This window comes from Prionailurus bengalensis, chromosome A2 (genome assembly GCF_016509475.1).
Source record: "Prionailurus bengalensis isolate Pbe53 chromosome A2, Fcat_Pben_1.1_paternal_pri, whole genome shotgun sequence".
Taxonomy (NCBI): Eukaryota; Metazoa; Chordata; class Mammalia; order Carnivora; family Felidae; genus Prionailurus; species Prionailurus bengalensis.
In genome coordinates this window covers 156,759,626-156,776,196 of record NC_057348.1, presented here as the reverse complement: position 1 = coordinate 156,776,196, position 16,571 = coordinate 156,759,626, and the positions used below count along the sequence as shown (strand labels likewise).

Sequence of the window (16,571 nt, the reverse complement as noted above, 5' to 3'; positions counted from 1 at the left end):
TTCCCAACCAAGGTTATGGACTCTGGATTATGCCCATGGATTCTGGGACAAGAGCTCCTGTCTTATCTTGTTTTGTTTTAAAGGTGTGTGTGTGTGTGTGTGTGTTTTATCTCTGAGAGAAAGAGAGAGAGCAAGGGAGGGGCAGCAAGAGAGGGAGACAGAATCCCAAGCAGGCTCTGCCCTGTTAGTGCAGAGCCCAAAGTGGGCCTCGAACCAACAAACCCATGAGATCATGACCTGAGCAGAAGTTGGGTGCTTAATCAGCTGAGCCACCCAGGTGCCCCAGGAGTCCCTGTTTTAGGTTGTACTGTTTCTGAATGTGGTTTTGTTCCTTTTGTCCAAGAGCTATCCATAGGAGATTAGGAGCATGAAGTAGCAACAATGGAGAGGGTGGAAACATCACTTCACCATGTCGTACCAATGCCATTCTGGGACATTTGGCCAAACTCCTTTACTTTTAGACTTTGCTAATGGACTGGTTAATATTGTGATATCATTGAGGGCCAAACTTAACTGATGAGTGGGCTTGGACTCCTGTAAGACACAGGCTTTCCACAGGGAATCCCATAAATTACTTGGGATGGAAAATCTGACAAAAGGCAGGAGAATGTGTGTATGCGATTTGTAAGCAAAACTTGAAATACTCTAATTCTTATATTACAGCCTGCTTCTCTATATAATGTCACAATATATTTTGTCACAATAGGTCAACAAATACAATTATAAAATATGATCAATGGCTACATAGTATTCTAAGCATATACCGTAATTTATTTAATTAACCCCCAGGTTTGAGCATGTGAGTTCTTTCATTATTATGTAAATAGCGCCCTGATGGGTGCTGTAGATTAAATCTTTGTCCACGGTCTATTTTTATTTCCTTGGAATATTTCTATAAATGGAATAGCTGTGTCACAATTTAGTAATGTCGCAACAACAGCAATGCATATTTTAAAGATTTTTTGATCAGTGCTGTCAAATCGTCCTCCAGAAAGGTTGTTCCTGTTCGTATCAGAACTGGAATCTTTGACCTTGGCTCAGAAGATGGCAAAGAGACCAGGAGAATGCCTCTAAATAGTGAGCAGAGGATCCTGTAGCAGAAGCCGGAAGAAAGCAGGCCAGTGTCGTGCCTATGATGTTCTGCTTTTCTCTGATGCTAGAAATGCCCTTTAGGCAGAATGTGGACCAGGACTGAGTCTTCAAGGCCTGGGGTCCCTTGTGTTGACTTGATGCAGATCGTTTGGATAAACCCAGCCTCCTCGAACGAGGGGAGTGGTCTGTATCCATGTTTGGACCAGACTAATAGTGAGAATACTGGAATCAGAGAGCACCCCAGAGGCAGAGCAGGTTCGAGGGGGAAGGCATGAGCAGAGCTGGCCACTTTGTCTGTTACTTCCTGACCTGGACATTCCCATCAGCACTGCTTCTCCACCGGAAAATAGGGGTTGACTGGCACCTGCTGTAGTAAAGAAGGCTGTTTCTCTTCCTCCTTCTCTTCCTCCTTCTTCCTCTCCCCCTTCTCCCCCCCCCCCCCCCCGCATTCTTTCCATTTTCTTTCCTTCGCAGCTAGACAGTATATTCCAGGAGGGCAGAAGCCATGTGATGCTTCTTTTGTAAAACCAACAAGAGTAGATATGGGGGAAAATACTTGGGAATTCTTCTGTCAAAATAAGGTATCAGGTCTTGCCACAGTCACACCGGATGATTGAAATCTCAGCAGACTTACTGACCGCTCTCTCTTCTCTCTCATGGTTTTGTAGATGCAGATTTGGTTTATTTCTTCATGCACAGACACCAAAGATCAGTTCTGTCTCCATAATCCCATCTCCCAGATCTGCAATTAGATTATTAGCCTCTTCTCTCCCATCTCTCATCTGGGATTCCACAGAATGTAGTGATTATCACCCCAGAGTTTAGTCTCCATTCAGACTCTAAAGGTTAAAAAGATGCATCTATTAGAGTTGGTCTCTTGCCCTGGGGACACCCACACAGCGGACCCCCGGCCAGGTGCCCTGCTCCTGCCCAACCTCAGGAGGGACATGAAAGCTGGTGAGGAGCAAACAGCCCCTGGATTAGCATTTGCTCTGTCATTGGTGCTGACCTTGTCTGCTGTCTCACACTTCAGGTTTGCGGGTGCTGCTTAGACCCACAAACAAAAAGAGTCTCCTTGCCCTTTCTTGTGTGACTTTCCTAGGCTTCACTTCTTGCCTGCTTTAACTGTGGTGTCCACTTGACCCCTGCCACGTACATCATGCTTTCTCTCAGTTTTTTTTTTTTTAATTTTTTAACGTTTACTTATTTTTGAGAGAGAGAGAGACAGGGCATGAGCATGGGAGGGCAGAGAGAAAGGGAGACACAGAATCCTAAGCAGGCTCCAGGCTCTGAGCTGTCAGCAAAGAGCCTGACGCGGGGCTCGAACTCACGAACCGTGAGATGACCTGGGCCACAACCCAGGCGCCCCATCTCTCTCCATCTCTTACCCACGAGACCCTGGGTACCTACCTGACCCCTTCTGGCTAGCCAGGGGGCAATCCTCTCCTCTCTTGACTGCTTCCTTCCTGACATCCATGCTCTCGTTTGTCAGCGAAGACCAAGGCTCAGAAAGTTAAACGGGATTTAAAACTATGCCTTCTAGTCGGTCTCGAGTCCCGATTTTCACTTCCCTCTAGCTGGTACCGAATCGCCCCGTTCCACTCCCCCAGCCCCCGTCGGGCCCGGAGATGATCTGCACCCACCCCCACAGCCATCCGCGAGTTTCCAGCGAGCGCCCAGGACACCCGCAAACACTTCGCGATCTGTCTGGGTGCACTAAACAGCGCACAGGAAGCGCAGAGCAACCGTGGCCGTATCCTATCGCGCTCGCGCTCGCGTGCCAGCTGCCGCCCCGGGAAGAAAACAAGTGTTTGCGGAATTTGGCGGCCGCGGCCCTCCACCCGGGCTTTATTGCACCGCCCCGCCTTTCTCCCGGGCATCCCCAACCGCGGCCCTCGAAATCCATCCTCCAGGAGCGGGGTTCTCTCCCCGGCTCCCGGAGACCCGAGGCGGGCGTCCCCCGGGTCTCCGGCACCCCCAGGGGCGCGAGCCCGGCCGGGAGCCGGCGAGGAGCCCCCGCGCGCGCGCCGAGGGCAGGGCCGGCGGAGGGGAGCGCCGCGAGGTGCGCAGGGCGCGCGGCGGCGGGGTCGAGGGCAGGGGCGGGGAGGCGCCACGCGCAGCCAATCCCCGGGCCGCCCCCTCCCCGCCGCCGCCAGCCGAGCCGGGGCGGGGGAGCCAGGCGGCGGCGGCGGCGGCGGCGACGGAGGCTGCCGCGGGGAGGGATGGAGAGGGGAGGGGGGAGCGGAGCCGAGCGGAGACAGCCGCGGCGCTGCAGAGCGGCTGGGGCGGCGGCGCGGCTCCCGGTGCTGCCCCCGGCGCCCGCCCCGCGGCGGTGAGCGCCCGGCCACGGAGGCGCCGGAGCCATGGGCTGCATCGGCTCCCGGACCGTGGGTGGGTACCGCGGCGGGGCGGGGGCGGGCGGAGGCGGGCTCGGCCCGCGCCGGTCCCCGGCCCCCCTCCCCCACCGCTCCCGGCGCCCCCCCCGCCCCGCCCGGCCTGGCTCCCGCACTTTCCCTGCGCTCGGCTCTCCTCCGCGCCCGCTCACCCCTCGCGCCTCCGGGGCCGGCCGCCCTCTCCGCTCCTCCGCTCCCTCGTCGCCCTCCGGCCTCCCTGCGCCGCCCTCCCCCAGGCGCGGTCCCTCTCCATCATCTCTCCACCGGCCTCCTCTCCCTCCGCGGCCGCTCTCCCTACTCCCGCGTCCCCTCGTCCGCCACCTCCAGGCCCTCCGCCTCGACTCTGCCCTCCCCGGCGCCTCTCCCCCTCCATTTCTGGGGCAGCCCCTCCCGAGGACCCCCGGCCTCCGCCCCGGCAGGAGTCCTTCTCACGCCCCCCCCCCCCTCCCCACCGCCTCCGTCTGGCTTGGGTGTTTTGCTCCCACCTCTTTGCTTCTCTGTTGCCTTTTTCTGTCGTTCCTGCCTCCCCCGATTCGCATTGTTCACGTGCATTTTCCCTCCGGGGCGGGGGCGGGATGCGCCCGGTGCCTCAGGGAGGGGAACGGGGTCCACGCCCGGAGAAAATGGGGCCGCGCCGGGCCCGGCTGGAGGGAAGGGCTGGGGGGCGCGGGGAGGAGGCGGGGGTTTAGGGGGACGGACCGGGGTCGGGAGCCGGCTCCCAGGAGGGTGGGGCCGGCCCGAGGAGCCGGGACCTGCACCTGTCGGCGGGGGCTGGCGGGGCGGGGCCGTCTCTTTATTTACCTTGGACTGGGGGCGGGCACGGGCGCTTCCTAAGTCTTCTCTCCCCTCAGCCTCTGCCTCGCTTCTACCCCCCTGTCCCCCGGCCCACGCACCCACTCCACGCTCACGGCTCAACGAATGAGTCCAGCCCTCTCCCCAAACCCCCAATTTTCCCCCACTTCTCCCGCCTACACGACCCAGTGACCTCAGGCTGAGAGAATAATTCGTATTATTATTACAAACAAACTCACTCTCCGGAAGCCTGATTTCTCTGAGACCCGGTTTATTTCCATGGATACCCCCCTCCTCTGCTTTCACCTCTTCCCAGGGTTCTCTCTCTCCCCCTCCCTGCCCCCCAGGGCTCTGACTCAGCTCTCCCTCCCCTCTCTCTTGCTCTGCCCTCTTCATCCCTGCTCTCCTCTCTGTCCGCCCCATTCCTGCTCTCTACGCCCAGAGGCTCATTTCCTCTTCCCTTCCGGCCACAGCCCCTGGTCTGACCCATCTCCTCACTCCCCTGTAGCCCTGAGGGAGAGGGGTTCACCTAGGAGGGGTCCTGCCTCCTTCCCACCCATTAACCACAATCCCTCTGCACTAGCGGTGGGGATGCATGCTGAATGCCTCCTCCTGCTCCAGACTCTGTGCCCTTCACTCCTTCCCAAGACTGGGCCCCTAACCCCAAATTCAGAATCACAAAACTCCGCGTGCAGGAAGGACCTATAAGGTCCGGTTCCACAGACATCTGATCCTTGAGCCCCTTTCCAACTGCTCAGGCGGTTCCTCCCCCGCCTGCCTCCCCGGAGAGGCACCAGCCTGCCCTGTTGCCAGCGTCTGCCTTGGCCACATGCTCTCACCTGAACAATTACCATCAGTTTCCCGGTCAGCCCTCAGACCCTGTCCACCCCTCCCATTGTCTTTGCCTTCTCTTTAAGTTGAATGCCTATCCTTTCAGTTCCAGTTTTAAAAAGTTCCCTTGTCTCCTCCTCTGACCCCCTTTGCTCCTCTCCCATCCATCACTTGCCTCCCAACCGAGAGGGAAAACGATCACACCTCACTCTTGGCCTCCTCTCCCGTCACCGTTTCCGGGTGAACACACGCAGTTCCTGCCTCTAGCCCCACCACATCCCCTCCCTGTCAGACAAATTCGCCAACTCCAAGATACAAGCCGTAAAGCCCACTTGGAGGGAAGCTCACCCCTAAAGAAGTTCTGCCCTTAATTGTAGGAACATCATAGCTCTCATGCTCTCCCATCTAGAAACACTCCAGGATTCCTCAGGACAGAATAAAGAACTGTTTTCCTGCTAAAACCCAACCACGGACCCCCTCCGTTTCGACAACAACAAATAAGGCCATATAACACTTTCCTGGGAGGGAATATTTTGGCTCAACCTTACAGTTTGTCCCTACCAAAAATTTGGGGGAGAGGAGGGATGTAAAAGGGCCCGCGCTATCAGAAGGAGCAGTGGCTGGAGGGAAGGGAGGGGTCTGGAGGGGCTGCCCCTGTGGCCTCAGCATTGTGAGACCCAAGAGGGGCCTGTGGGCTGGGACCTAGGGAGGCTGAAGGTCAAGCAAGTAACCCTGTGGCCGCTGCAGGGAATGAGGTGATTGCGGTGGATTGGAAGGGCCTGAAGGATGTCGACCAAATCAACATGGACAGCACCAGCTCGCTGCACGGGAGCAGCCTCCACCGGCCGTCCACCGAGGTGAGGCCCTGTGCCCTGCTGCCCCCCTAACCAAAGGACTTTTAGAAGACCCCAGAGACCATCCTGAACAAAGCCGCCCAGTTGCCCGATCCTTGAATTATCTTCCTAAATTCCAAGAGAACATCCCAGACACTCCTTCAGACTGACACTTTTACAGAACATTTCCTTTCCTCAAAACACAGGCCAAATGTTCTACTCTGAGATCCTAATTCCCTATGTTAAGCTGGGGGGGGGGGGGAGGGTGGGAAAAAAAAAAACCTCTCTACTTCACACACTTCTGGAAGTCCCTGGGGGTGGGGGTGGGGGGGCTGCTTGCATTTCTGGAAGTGCCTGTGATCCCCGCTCCCTTTTCTCTTTCCTCACAGCAAACCCGAACTGATTTCTCCTGGGATGGCATCAATGTGAGTTCACCCCCCCCCCCCCCCGGTTTTCTCTAGCTCCTCTCCCTTATATTCTCCCTTAGACTGCTACAGAACACAGCTGTTCTAGGTTCCCTACCGACCTGCCATGCTTTTCAAGGGCAGTTAGGGGATGAGCTTCCTTGGGACTCCTGGGTGTAATGAATGGTTCCCTTATCACCTGCCCTGGCTCAGGCCCTTCCTTCCTCCTGGAAATCGTGAACTCTCCTCTGCCCCTCCTCCCACATTCTTTATCCCAGCTCTCCATGGAGGACACCACTTCCATTCTGCCGAAGCTTAAGCGAAATTCTAATGCCTACGGCATTGGGGCCCTGGCCAAATCATCATTCTCAGGTGAGACTCCCGACCTGGGGATGTGTCCAGAGAGGAGAATCCCTACAGACTCCTTGTCTCTATCTCCTTGCTCCTTCAGATCTAAAGAAGACCCCCCCCCCCCGACCTATTTGCCCTTTCCTTCATGCCCTCCTGTCCAGGCCGTCCCTCATATGGAGGCCTAAGGGATCCCTTCCCTCATCGGGCAGAGTCCCATGGGACTCGGGTGGGGATACCAGGTGGGTCTTGTATGGGCATCCTGTGATATTCTGGAGGATGTGGGGAATGTCTGGCCCCTCAGGGATTTCTCGCAGCATGAAGGACCATGTGACGAAGCCCACAGCCATGGGGCAAGGCCGGGTGGCCCACATGATTGAGTGGCAGGGCTGGGGGAAGACACCAGCCATTCAGCCGCAACACAGCCATGAGGCGGTGCGCAGGGATACCGATGCCTACTCCGACCTCAGCGATGGCGAGAAGGAGGCACGTTTCCTAGCAGGTACTTGTTCTTGGGACCCTCAAGAGACACGTGTTCAGGATGGCCAGAGACTGACCTTCCAACCTGATCCCCTCTGGCAGGACTTGCTCTATCCATATCGTGACCATAAGACTTAATTTCCCAATCAGCTCTGATTTCAGGCACTTGGACTTAATTGATTCGGATAAGGGTCTTCAAACTTATTTTCATTATCATCTCAGAAGTTAAGAAGAATTACATGGGATTGTGGGTCCACCTGTTCCAGATGCCTTCTGTTCTACATGGGAGGACTGTCAGTACCTGATGGAAAGGCAGGGGCCTCTCACTCGGAAAGGCTCTCCTTCTACCCATGTTCTTTGTTTTTGTTTCTTTTTGAGGGAGAAGGAGGGGGGTGGAGAGCAGATGAGAGCTGGGTAGAGGGGCAGAGGGAGAGAGAGAGAGAATCCCAAGCAGCCCCATGCTCACTGTGGAGTCTGACGCAGGACTCCATCCCACAGCCCTGGGATCATGACCTGAGCCGAAGTCAAGAGTCCGATGCTCAACTGACTGAACCATTTAGGCCCCCCTCTACCCATGATTCTTGAGGAAAAAGAACAGAAGGCTGTAAGGATCCCTTCTAGCCTTTGCTCCTCAGCACCTTGCAGTAGAGGATTCCTTTACTTGGCTCATTACTTGTGACAGCTGCTAGGTCAAGGGGCCTGGGTGAGGAGAGGGTCGTATACAGAAGAGATTTCTTTCCAGGAAAGTGGTATTGCTACACGACAGGCATATAGCATACCTACAACAGTGACCAAGCCCCTCTAACACGTCTCCATAGATACGTAGGAAGAATGAGATCCAGAAGAGAAGAGAGGGCTCTCGGTGGCGGTGTTGGTGGTGTGGATGGTGGAAGAACTCTCCATGAGGAGGGGAGCCAAACATGTAGTGGGTAGGGAATAGTTTAGGGCAGCTGGCTATGTAAACTTCAACTTAGGACTTTGACTGGGATGGGGACTCCCAAGTCTACCCATCCTCCCTAGTCTATTCTCCCTCCCTTCTCCTTCCAATTTCTTGAACTTTCCACTTTTTTTTTTAAATGTTTATTTTATTTTTGTTTTTGAGAGAGAGTGCACACACATGTGTGAGTGGGGGAGGGGGAGAGAGAGAATCCCAAGAGGAATCCATGCTGTCCGTGCAGCCCCCAATGTGGGGCTCGATCCCACAAACGACTTGAGACTAAATCAAGAGTCGGGCATGCAACCGTCTGAGCCACCCAGGTACCCCTCTTGACCTTTCCACTTAATAATACTATGGACCTACAAGCCCATGGTACTCCTTTGGGGATTCTCTGTTGAACCTGAACCCTCTCATTTAGATTCCTCTATCTTTGACTACTAGCTAACATTCTTAAAACCTTCCAAAGATAAACTTCTGGGAATTCCTCATTTCAATCCCTTTGGATATCTTACCAGAAGACCCCTTAACTCTAGGAATTCTTTTTTTTTTTTTTAAGTTTATTTATTTATTTGGGGGGGTGAGGAGGAGGAATGGGGGTGGAGCAGAGAGGGCGAGAAACAGAATATCCTAAGCAGGTTCCATGCTCAGTGCAGAACCTGACGTGGGGCTTGATCTCACAGCTATGAAGTCATGACCTGAGCCAAAATCAAGAGTCAGTTGCTTAACGAACTGAGCCATCCGGGTGCCCCAACTCTAGGAATTCTTAATCTGACCTTCTGGGAAATCTCATGCGGTTTTGCCCTATTTTGGGGCATATGCAAAGTCTGTGTTGTCCAGTAGAGTAGCCACTGGCCACATAGTGGCTACTGAGAACTTGAAATGTGGCCAGTCTGAATGGAGATGCACCGTCAGTATAAAATACCCACTGGATTTCAGAGACTCGTCTAAATAAAATAATGTAAACGATCTCATTAATCATTTTTATGTGGATTAAGTGTTGAAAGAAAATCTAATATATATTGGGTTAAGTAAGATATAACAATTAATTTCATCTGTTTCTTTTAAAGTGTCTTTACTATGGCTACTAGAACATTTTAAATTACCAAAGTGGCTTGCATTATATTTCTGTTGAATGGCGCTGCCTCGCTGTCCCTCTACCCCCTGCATGTGTCTAAGGGTTCCCAGACCCATCTCGTGCCAACCACTGTTCTTCTAGGTGTCATGGAGCAGTTTGCCATCTCCGAGGCTACACTCATGGCCTGGTCTTCCATGGATGGTGAGGACATGAGCGTCAACTCCGCCCAGGAGCCATTGGGCTGCAACTACAGTGACAACTACCAGGAGCTGATGGAGAGTCAAGGTGAGGGATGGTTCCTCTCAGGCCGAGGAGGCCTTGTCTGCTATCTAGGCTGCCTCTGTTCCTCTCTGTTCTTCTGAGACTTTCTGTTCATCTCAGCTTTCCTACTCTCCTCCCCGCGGTCTCCCTCTCATCCTCTGTGCTGTTGTTACTGCTTTTGACGTTCTGTAACCCTGCCGACCTCTGTGATTCTCTTCACAGATGCCCTTGCTCAAGCCCCCATGGATGGATGGCCTCACTCCTATGTGTCCCAGGGCATGTACTGTCTGGGGTCGTCAGATGCCTGGGAAGCCAGTGACCAGTCCCTCATCGCCTCCCCGGCCACAGGATCCTATCTTGGCCCTGCATTCGATGACTCGCAGCCTAGCTTGCATGAAATGGGGCCTTCCCAACCTGCTTCCGGGTACTCTGCTCAGGAGCCTCCACCTTTGCTGGGGGCGGACGCTGACTGGGCTCCGGGGGGCGGTGGGGTGGACCTGGCTAGGGGCCCTGCTGAGGAGGAGAAGAGGCCGTTGGCCCCCGAGGAGGAAGAGGATGCAGGATGCCGGGACCTGGAGTCACTTTCCCCACGAGAAGACCCTGAGATGGCCACTGCCCTCAGCCGGAAGGTGTCTGATGTCACATCCTCAGGTGTGCAGTCCTTTGATGAGGAGGAGGGCGAGGCTAACAACTAGCTTCCACCCACTCCACGCCCAGCCTTCCACTCCCAGCTGAGGGGCCTGGCTGCAACAACACCCTCCCTTCCCCCAGCAGTACAGCTGAGACCCGGGCAGAAGACCACGAGGAACCCAGGAGTTGCCTGTCCTCGCCAGGAAAATGGAGAGCCAGGGTGGGATTTAATCCAGGCATATGCTGTAGAACCACAGGTCTGGGAACTGAGGCCCAGGCAACCAGATGGCCGTGAACTTTGCTTGGCTGCGGGCTTCCGGGTCTGTGATGATGAAGCTCCAGGGCGTCTCCCGAGGTCGGGAGCACAGAGCGGCTTGTAGCCGTCGATGGGATCTCACTTCTTCACTTTCTGATTCGTCTTCCAGGAGCCCTGACTGTGGCTGTGGGAATGCCTCCTTTCTCCATGTCACTCTTGCTTTTCCCGACTCTGTGTTTTCTCTGGCTGTAGCCCCAGCTCATCCCCACCGCGAGGAACAGACCTCAGGGGCTATTGGTTTGGCTCGACAGGCACAGGGGAAGCCACCGAAAGGCACAGGTCCTTAGAGGGTGGAGAATCTGCCCTCGGCGAAAAATGGGCTTCTGAGATCGGGAGTCATGGGGGAGGTGCATGTGGCAGCTGGGATGCACAGGGACTCGAACACGATTCTTTACATCAAGGCCTGCCCACAGCCCAGAAAGTCACCGATGAGACCAAGAACAAACATGGCCGCCTGTTCTGGGACCTTGACTATCCCATGGCTGGAAGGAAGATCCAAGGATCTGGGGCCGGGGCTGGCTGCTCCAGCTCTTGCTTCCTTTTCTGCCTTCTTCTGGCTCCTGCTCTGGGAACCCTGACCCTGAGGGGGTGATGCAGAATGCAGGTGTCCTGGCCAAACGGGGAAGCATGAGGGCTGTGTCTCCCTCCATCCACCCTCTAATTCTCTGGAGCTGTTTACACTTTTCTCTTTGCCTTTTCTACATTTTTATAACTTCTTGGGGACTCAGGGTTGAGTGGGGTGGAGGGAGGAGGCCGGTGCTGTCAGGCCCCAGCCAGGGTGGGCTGTTTGTGAAGGAGCAGTGTGGGCACATGGCTCCTTTGCCCCTTCTTCAGCTGCTCCCAGGACTCCAAAGAGGGCCTCACAGGTGTTCTCCCTCCCTCCCCAGGCCTCCTGTGGAGGAAGAGAGGAGAATCAGAGTATTCTTCCTTCCAGGACAGGTGACAGTGAGGCATACGCCCCTGGAACGGCGTGCCCTCCCCCACCCAGTTCCCACTGTGGTGGGGACCTCTGTGTGGCGCTTCTGTGAGAGATCCTGACAGCAGGGGCCGGGGGTAGAGCGAAGGCCGCCGCAGCTGTGGAGCTGGACGGCACACTGCCCTCCCTGCTGCAGTGACACAGGGACACTGTGGGTAGGAGAGAGAAGCTCAGAGCTTCCTTGTTGCCTCTCCTCGTGCCCGACGAAGGCTGCGGGTCCAAGGCCTTGTGTCCCACCCAAAGTTTGTCAGGGGTCCTACCACTTTCTCCTCTGCCAGGAAGGGAGCACTGTCCCAGACCCTGGGCAGAAGTGCACCCCCCCCCCATGCCCCAGACTTCTATTTCTTTGGAATGAGGAGGCTGAGAGTCGGGGTGTTTCTGTCCATCCATGACCCCACCCCCACAGAGTTCACCCTTTCATCTGTGCTTCTAAAATGCAGCCGAGAACAAGGGCCCGTGTCCTCCAGGGGAGAGGAGAATGGTTTTCCTGGGGTCGGTCTTTGGAGGACCCAGGAGTGGGCACGGTGAGCACACGTAAGCAAAGTCACCTTTTCTACAACTGTCTCAACAGAAGACCCCTCGCGTGTTTGAAAACGTGACCTGCCTCAGGTGGCGGCAGGACCAGTAGCTGCGAGCTCTGGAAGTGGCCTCGCGTGGCCCTCACGCCAGACTCCTGCCGCGGGTCCTCGGGGTTTTGCATGCTGGCGAGTCCCTGTGTCCTCGCCTGTGCCACCTGCCGTCTCAGCGCACCACCTTTCCCTCTTAGCCTCACCCCCTTCGTGCCTATGTTCTGCCCCCGTGCCCGGACCGCAGCGGCCATCCAGTCCAGCGGGTTCGTTCATTACAGTTCCTTTTTGCTCAGGGCCTGTGGAGTCGGGAAAGGTGGACTGAAGCGGCGTTCTCCCCGTCCTCCCTTCCTCCCTCCCTTCCCCCAGGAAGCCAGATGGTCCCTGAAACAGTGGCTGGAACTGGGAGGGAGTCTAGCAGACTTTGCACGAGGAGGGGGCTTGCAGACCAGAGGTCAGGTGGGGGCCTGCATTTCCCACTCTGAAGAGGGAGAAGAACCAAGGACCTGCCCTGGGACCCTCTTAGGACTCTGGTGGAGGGAGGAACTGCTCTCCGGTGCTGGGGGCAGGTGCATGGGGTTTGCTTATAGCCTATTCTAGGGGGAGGGGAGGGGCATGTGCAGGAAGAGGCTGTGGGGGGGCGGGGGGTTGCTTTTTCCTTTGGGGTTAAAGGCTGTGCAGCACGTTTTACGACAGTCCTGGAACAGGGCTGTTTTTATATTCTTGTGAATGAAACTGCTCTTGCTCAATGATTTTCCTTTGGGGGGGAGGGGGGTGCACTTTCATTTTCAAATCACTTTATTAAAGAAAAATCCAAATCTCCCATTCCTCCCCTTCCACTGCCCCACTGCCCCCCACGCCTTCCTTCTTGCCCCTCAGCTGAGGAGGGGCTCTTGGTGAATGAGTGTATGCCCTTCTCTTTGCCCCCACTTCTACGTCCCATTCTGTGTCTTCCAGGTCTGGGAAATAATTCATTTTTATGGCCAGTCTTAGCATGTTTTCTTAATGTGACATTCCCACCCCAGGCCCAAGAGAGATTCTATGACATATATTACAGAGAGAATTATATATAAATATATATATATAAATATTATAGATTATTTACACATGGGCACGGGCTCACATGCCTACTGCCAACCCCCTCCCCAGGCTGTGCCCTCTCTCTCTCTCTCTCTCTCTCTCTCTCTCTCGGCCTGGGGAGGTGGAAGGGACGTGATGTTGGAGAGGGCCACAGGCTGTGTTCAATGGCACTAAACAGAATGTGGTGGCACATCTGACTATGAGTGTCTTATTTGGGGGGTGACGGAGACTGGGCACAGGGGAGGAGAATGTCGGAAAGGGGTAAAACTGCAGAAGCAGACAAGGCATAAAAGGAGGAAGGGAGGAAAGCCTTGGGTGTGGAGGCTCAGAGCACCCGAGACCACTTATAAGAAAGACAGGCTAACAGCAGACACCCTGTTGCCGATTGGGGGAGGATACGGATCTGACTTCCCCAGTGTGGGAAGCATCAAAGACATCTGCCACCTTGACTTTGAACCCTCCTCTCTCCACCTCTAGGAGAGGAACACAAAGAACCAGCCTAAAGGCTGGTGTCTGAGTGACCCAGTGACCTTGCCCTGAGCCCTGGTGCCGGGTAGAAGAAGCCACAGCCACAGCAGCGGGAGGGCACAGCCGACCCTTGGGCAGGACAGATCAGTGATGACACTGGGGAGGGGGATGTATGTTTCTAGGGAGTGAAACTGGAGGGTGAGGAAACTGGTATGGGAGTGATTTCTGCCTGAAGGAGGTAGGAGTGACCCTGCTTCCTCCACAGAGAACTTTTCTCTGTCAGGCTGCCCCTCCTTTATCCACATTGCACTGCTTAAGTCTGAGGCAAAGGAGGAGGTGATGGGACCGGCCTTTCAGTGCCCTAGCGATGACCCTTGCCTCGTGACAGGTAGTGGGGCGCAACTTTCAGGGAGCCGGTGTGAGCCAGTGGGAGAACGGGGTGGGGGGCTCTGAGAGAGGGGTGCGGGCTGTTCTGGGGTATATTCCGGGGCCATCTGTCCACGAGGTCATGAGGGCCTCCCATCTCCTCCACAGGCCACAGTCATGTGGGTCCCCGCCATGGAGACTGGCAGACACATAGGCAGAGCCAGGAAGGTGTTGGGACAAGAACATCAGGGGCTCCTGGAGAATAAGGGGAGGCCTGAAAGTCGCAGGGTATGTCCCACCCCACACACCAGAGAGACTCGGGAAACCCCACGGACTATCAGGCCCTCCGCTGGGGTTAGAAGCCCCTGCCTGTCTGGATGGGGGGACGTGGCCTAAATAACTGATCAAGGCTACTCTCTGCTGCAAGGAACCCTCCTCTAAGACTGTCACTATCCCATTTCACAATTCCCAGGAGGGGGCAGGACATCGGTGTGATCCCTCCAAACTCAGGACGTACCCTCTCCCACACAAAGCCAGCCTGGGGCCGGGGCCTCTGGACAGTCTTGAGGAGGAGGTCCTGGAGGCGTCACAGGATCAGTTCGTCCTCGTCCTCCTCATCAGTGGACCGCAGACTGGGGCCCTGCAGGATATCAGCCAGCTCCTCTTCCGGCCCGGGACTCTCCACCAGCTCTAGCTCCTCCAGCTCGCCCTCCACCTTGGCTGGAGCCACTGAGAGAGGGGGCTCCGGGGAGGGGGAGGGCACGGGGGTCTCTGGGGAGGCGGGAGCCCTGTCCCCCGCCGCGGCCGCCCCGGTTCCGTCCTCAGGCAGGCTCCACGTGTCCGTGGGAGGGGGCGGGCCCCCAGGGTTCTTCCGAGCTGTCGTCGTGTTCCGGAAGCTGGCGAGGGGCGGGCGGAGCTGCACCCCGGACTTCGTGTGCCCTTCGATGGCCTTCTGCAGCTGCGGGGAGAGGGAAAGAGGGTACACGGTTGGGAAGAGGACGAAGATGGGGCAGGTGAGAGACACGGGCGCGAGAGAACAGACTCGCACGATGAGGAGGAACAGGACACGTGGAGAGGCAGGAGACGGGGCCTGGGGAAGAGGCGCACCCGCCGGGCCCGAGTCTCCAGCTCCTCTGGCCGGGCCCCTTCCTGGTGACCCTCAGGCCTCCTTCAGCCACATCCCACCCCATCCCATTTTCCCACAGATCACACACATGGAACTGTGACTCACGCCCTGAACCCTCACCCCAAACCCAAGCAGTCCACGAAGATCCTGGGGGCGGTCCTCTCCACCTGCCCCTTGCGCCACCCACCCCCTTCAGTCTCCGCATGAGAAACAGAGTGGGAAGTCTGGGGGACCCCCCCCCCAGATGTCAAGCCATCCCCTCCCCACCCCCTTATCCTGTGCCCCTTCTTCCTCCTGCTGCTTCAGTGAGACATGTCATTACCTCCTCCAACGCCAGCACGCCCCTGAGCTTCCCCATGCTGGTCACGTAAGCAAGGTGGAGGCCGAGGAGCGAGAAGAGCGTGTGGGTCTGCAGGAAGAGAGCTGCAGGTCAGTGCGCGGCCGCCCCACACCTCCCTTGCCTGCAGCAGCCCGGAGCGGTGGTGGGCGAGGACTCGCCTTGTGCAGAGACGTCTGCTCCACCAGCTGGAAGGGAGACTGGTCAATGCAGCAGTAGTCAAAACACACCGGCTGGCTCAGCTGCTCCTTCTCCCAGGCCTCAATCTGTTGGGCAGAGTAGGGCCGTCGCTCAGTATCACGGGGCCCCCTTCAGCCTCAGATCTACAGCCGGGGCCCCAAACAGCCCTCCTAGCCAGCCCAGACCCTGAAATACGCAATGGAGTGTCACTGACCGCCCCCCCGCCCCCCTCCCCCAGTACTAGCCCTCCTCCCTTCCCACCAGGGGCCAGCACCCTCTCCTCTCCTCCCTCATCAGGCCCCACATCACCTTGTCTCTCAGGCACAAAGAGCACCTCTCTGTCTTCTTGTCCTCTACCCCCTCCCCTCCCCACTCCCCGTGCCCCAACCCAACTGCCCAGTCTTATTTTCCACCACTCCTGTGATACCCATTGCTCAGGGAAACCAGACGTGCCTTCCCAAACCTGCGTTTGCTATTCTCGGCCCTTGGATTCCCCTTACTGCCCCCACCCTGCCTGCACAGGCTCTCCTGACCTCCCAGGAGCAGGTTTTTCGTTTCCTATAGCACATTACTGGGCCCTCCTTTACAGAAATGACATGGATCATGCTCAGTCTTTTACTGGCGTTTGTCTTACTCTGCCTACAGGACAGGGATGAAGAACTCTTTTTTTTTTTTTTTTTTAATGTTTATTTATTTTTGAGAGACAGAGTGCAAGCAGGGGAGAGGCAGAAAGAGAGGCGGAACAGAGAGTATGAAGTGAAGCGCGCTCTGCGCTGACAGCAGCGAGCCCCGTGTGGGGCTAGAACCCAGGAACCACGGTATCATGACCTGAGCTGAAGTTGGCTGCTCAGCTAACTGAGCCCCCCAGGCGCCCTGGACGTAAACTCCTAGGAGTGTTATGTGCATTTGCCCACCGCGTGTTGTGCAGAAACCAGCACATTCGTCTCTTCCAGATTGCAGGGACTGTTGGGCGTGAGGAAGAGCTGTACCGACTCACATGGCACCCGATGTGACTGGCTGGAGTCAAACCGTTTTTGTTTTGTTTTGTCTATCACAGAAGCATTAAGGCACGAAGGCCTT

General features: G+C 56.2%; 2 protein-coding genes and 1 long non-coding RNA gene across 3 annotated transcripts in view; 1 reads left to right on the top strand and 2 right to left on the bottom strand.

The window, feature by feature from the left end:
• Window positions 1–436: 436 nt before the first annotated feature.
• Window positions 437–3,144, bottom strand: LOC122488458. Its single transcript, XR_006298617.1, has 2 exons — window positions 2,503–3,144; window positions 437–1,931 (listed from the first exon to the last, which is right to left on the bottom strand). It is a non-coding gene; the product is annotated as an uncharacterized LOC122488458 (long non-coding RNA).
• A 209-nt stretch (window positions 3,145–3,353) lies between these two features.
• Window positions 3,354–11,077, top strand: FAM131B (family with sequence similarity 131 member B). Its single transcript, XM_043589784.1, has 7 exons — window positions 3,354–3,483; window positions 5,856–5,965; window positions 6,331–6,366; window positions 6,624–6,717; window positions 6,998–7,195; window positions 9,327–9,470; window positions 9,669–11,077. The coding sequence occupies exons 1-7, from the start codon at window positions 3,456–3,458 to the stop codon at window positions 10,139–10,141; spliced, it is 1,083 nt and encodes a 360-aa protein (XP_043445719.1). The 5' UTR covers window positions 3,354–3,455; the 3' UTR covers window positions 10,142–11,077.
• Window positions 11,078–12,660: 1,583 nt separating this feature from the next.
• CLCN1 (chloride voltage-gated channel 1) overlaps window positions 12,661–16,571 on the bottom strand; it is a 33,641-nt gene continuing 29,730 nt past the window's right edge. Inside the window, exons 21-23 of the mRNA XM_043589775.1 lie at window positions 15,473–15,577; window positions 15,297–15,383; window positions 12,661–14,806 (exon numbers count right to left, since the gene is read on the bottom strand). Coding sequence (XP_043445710.1) covers window positions 14,435–14,806; window positions 15,297–15,383; window positions 15,473–15,577 — 564 coding nt within the window. The 3' untranslated portion in view covers window positions 12,661–14,434. The remainder of the gene's footprint in view (window positions 14,807–15,296; window positions 15,384–15,472; window positions 15,578–16,571) is intronic.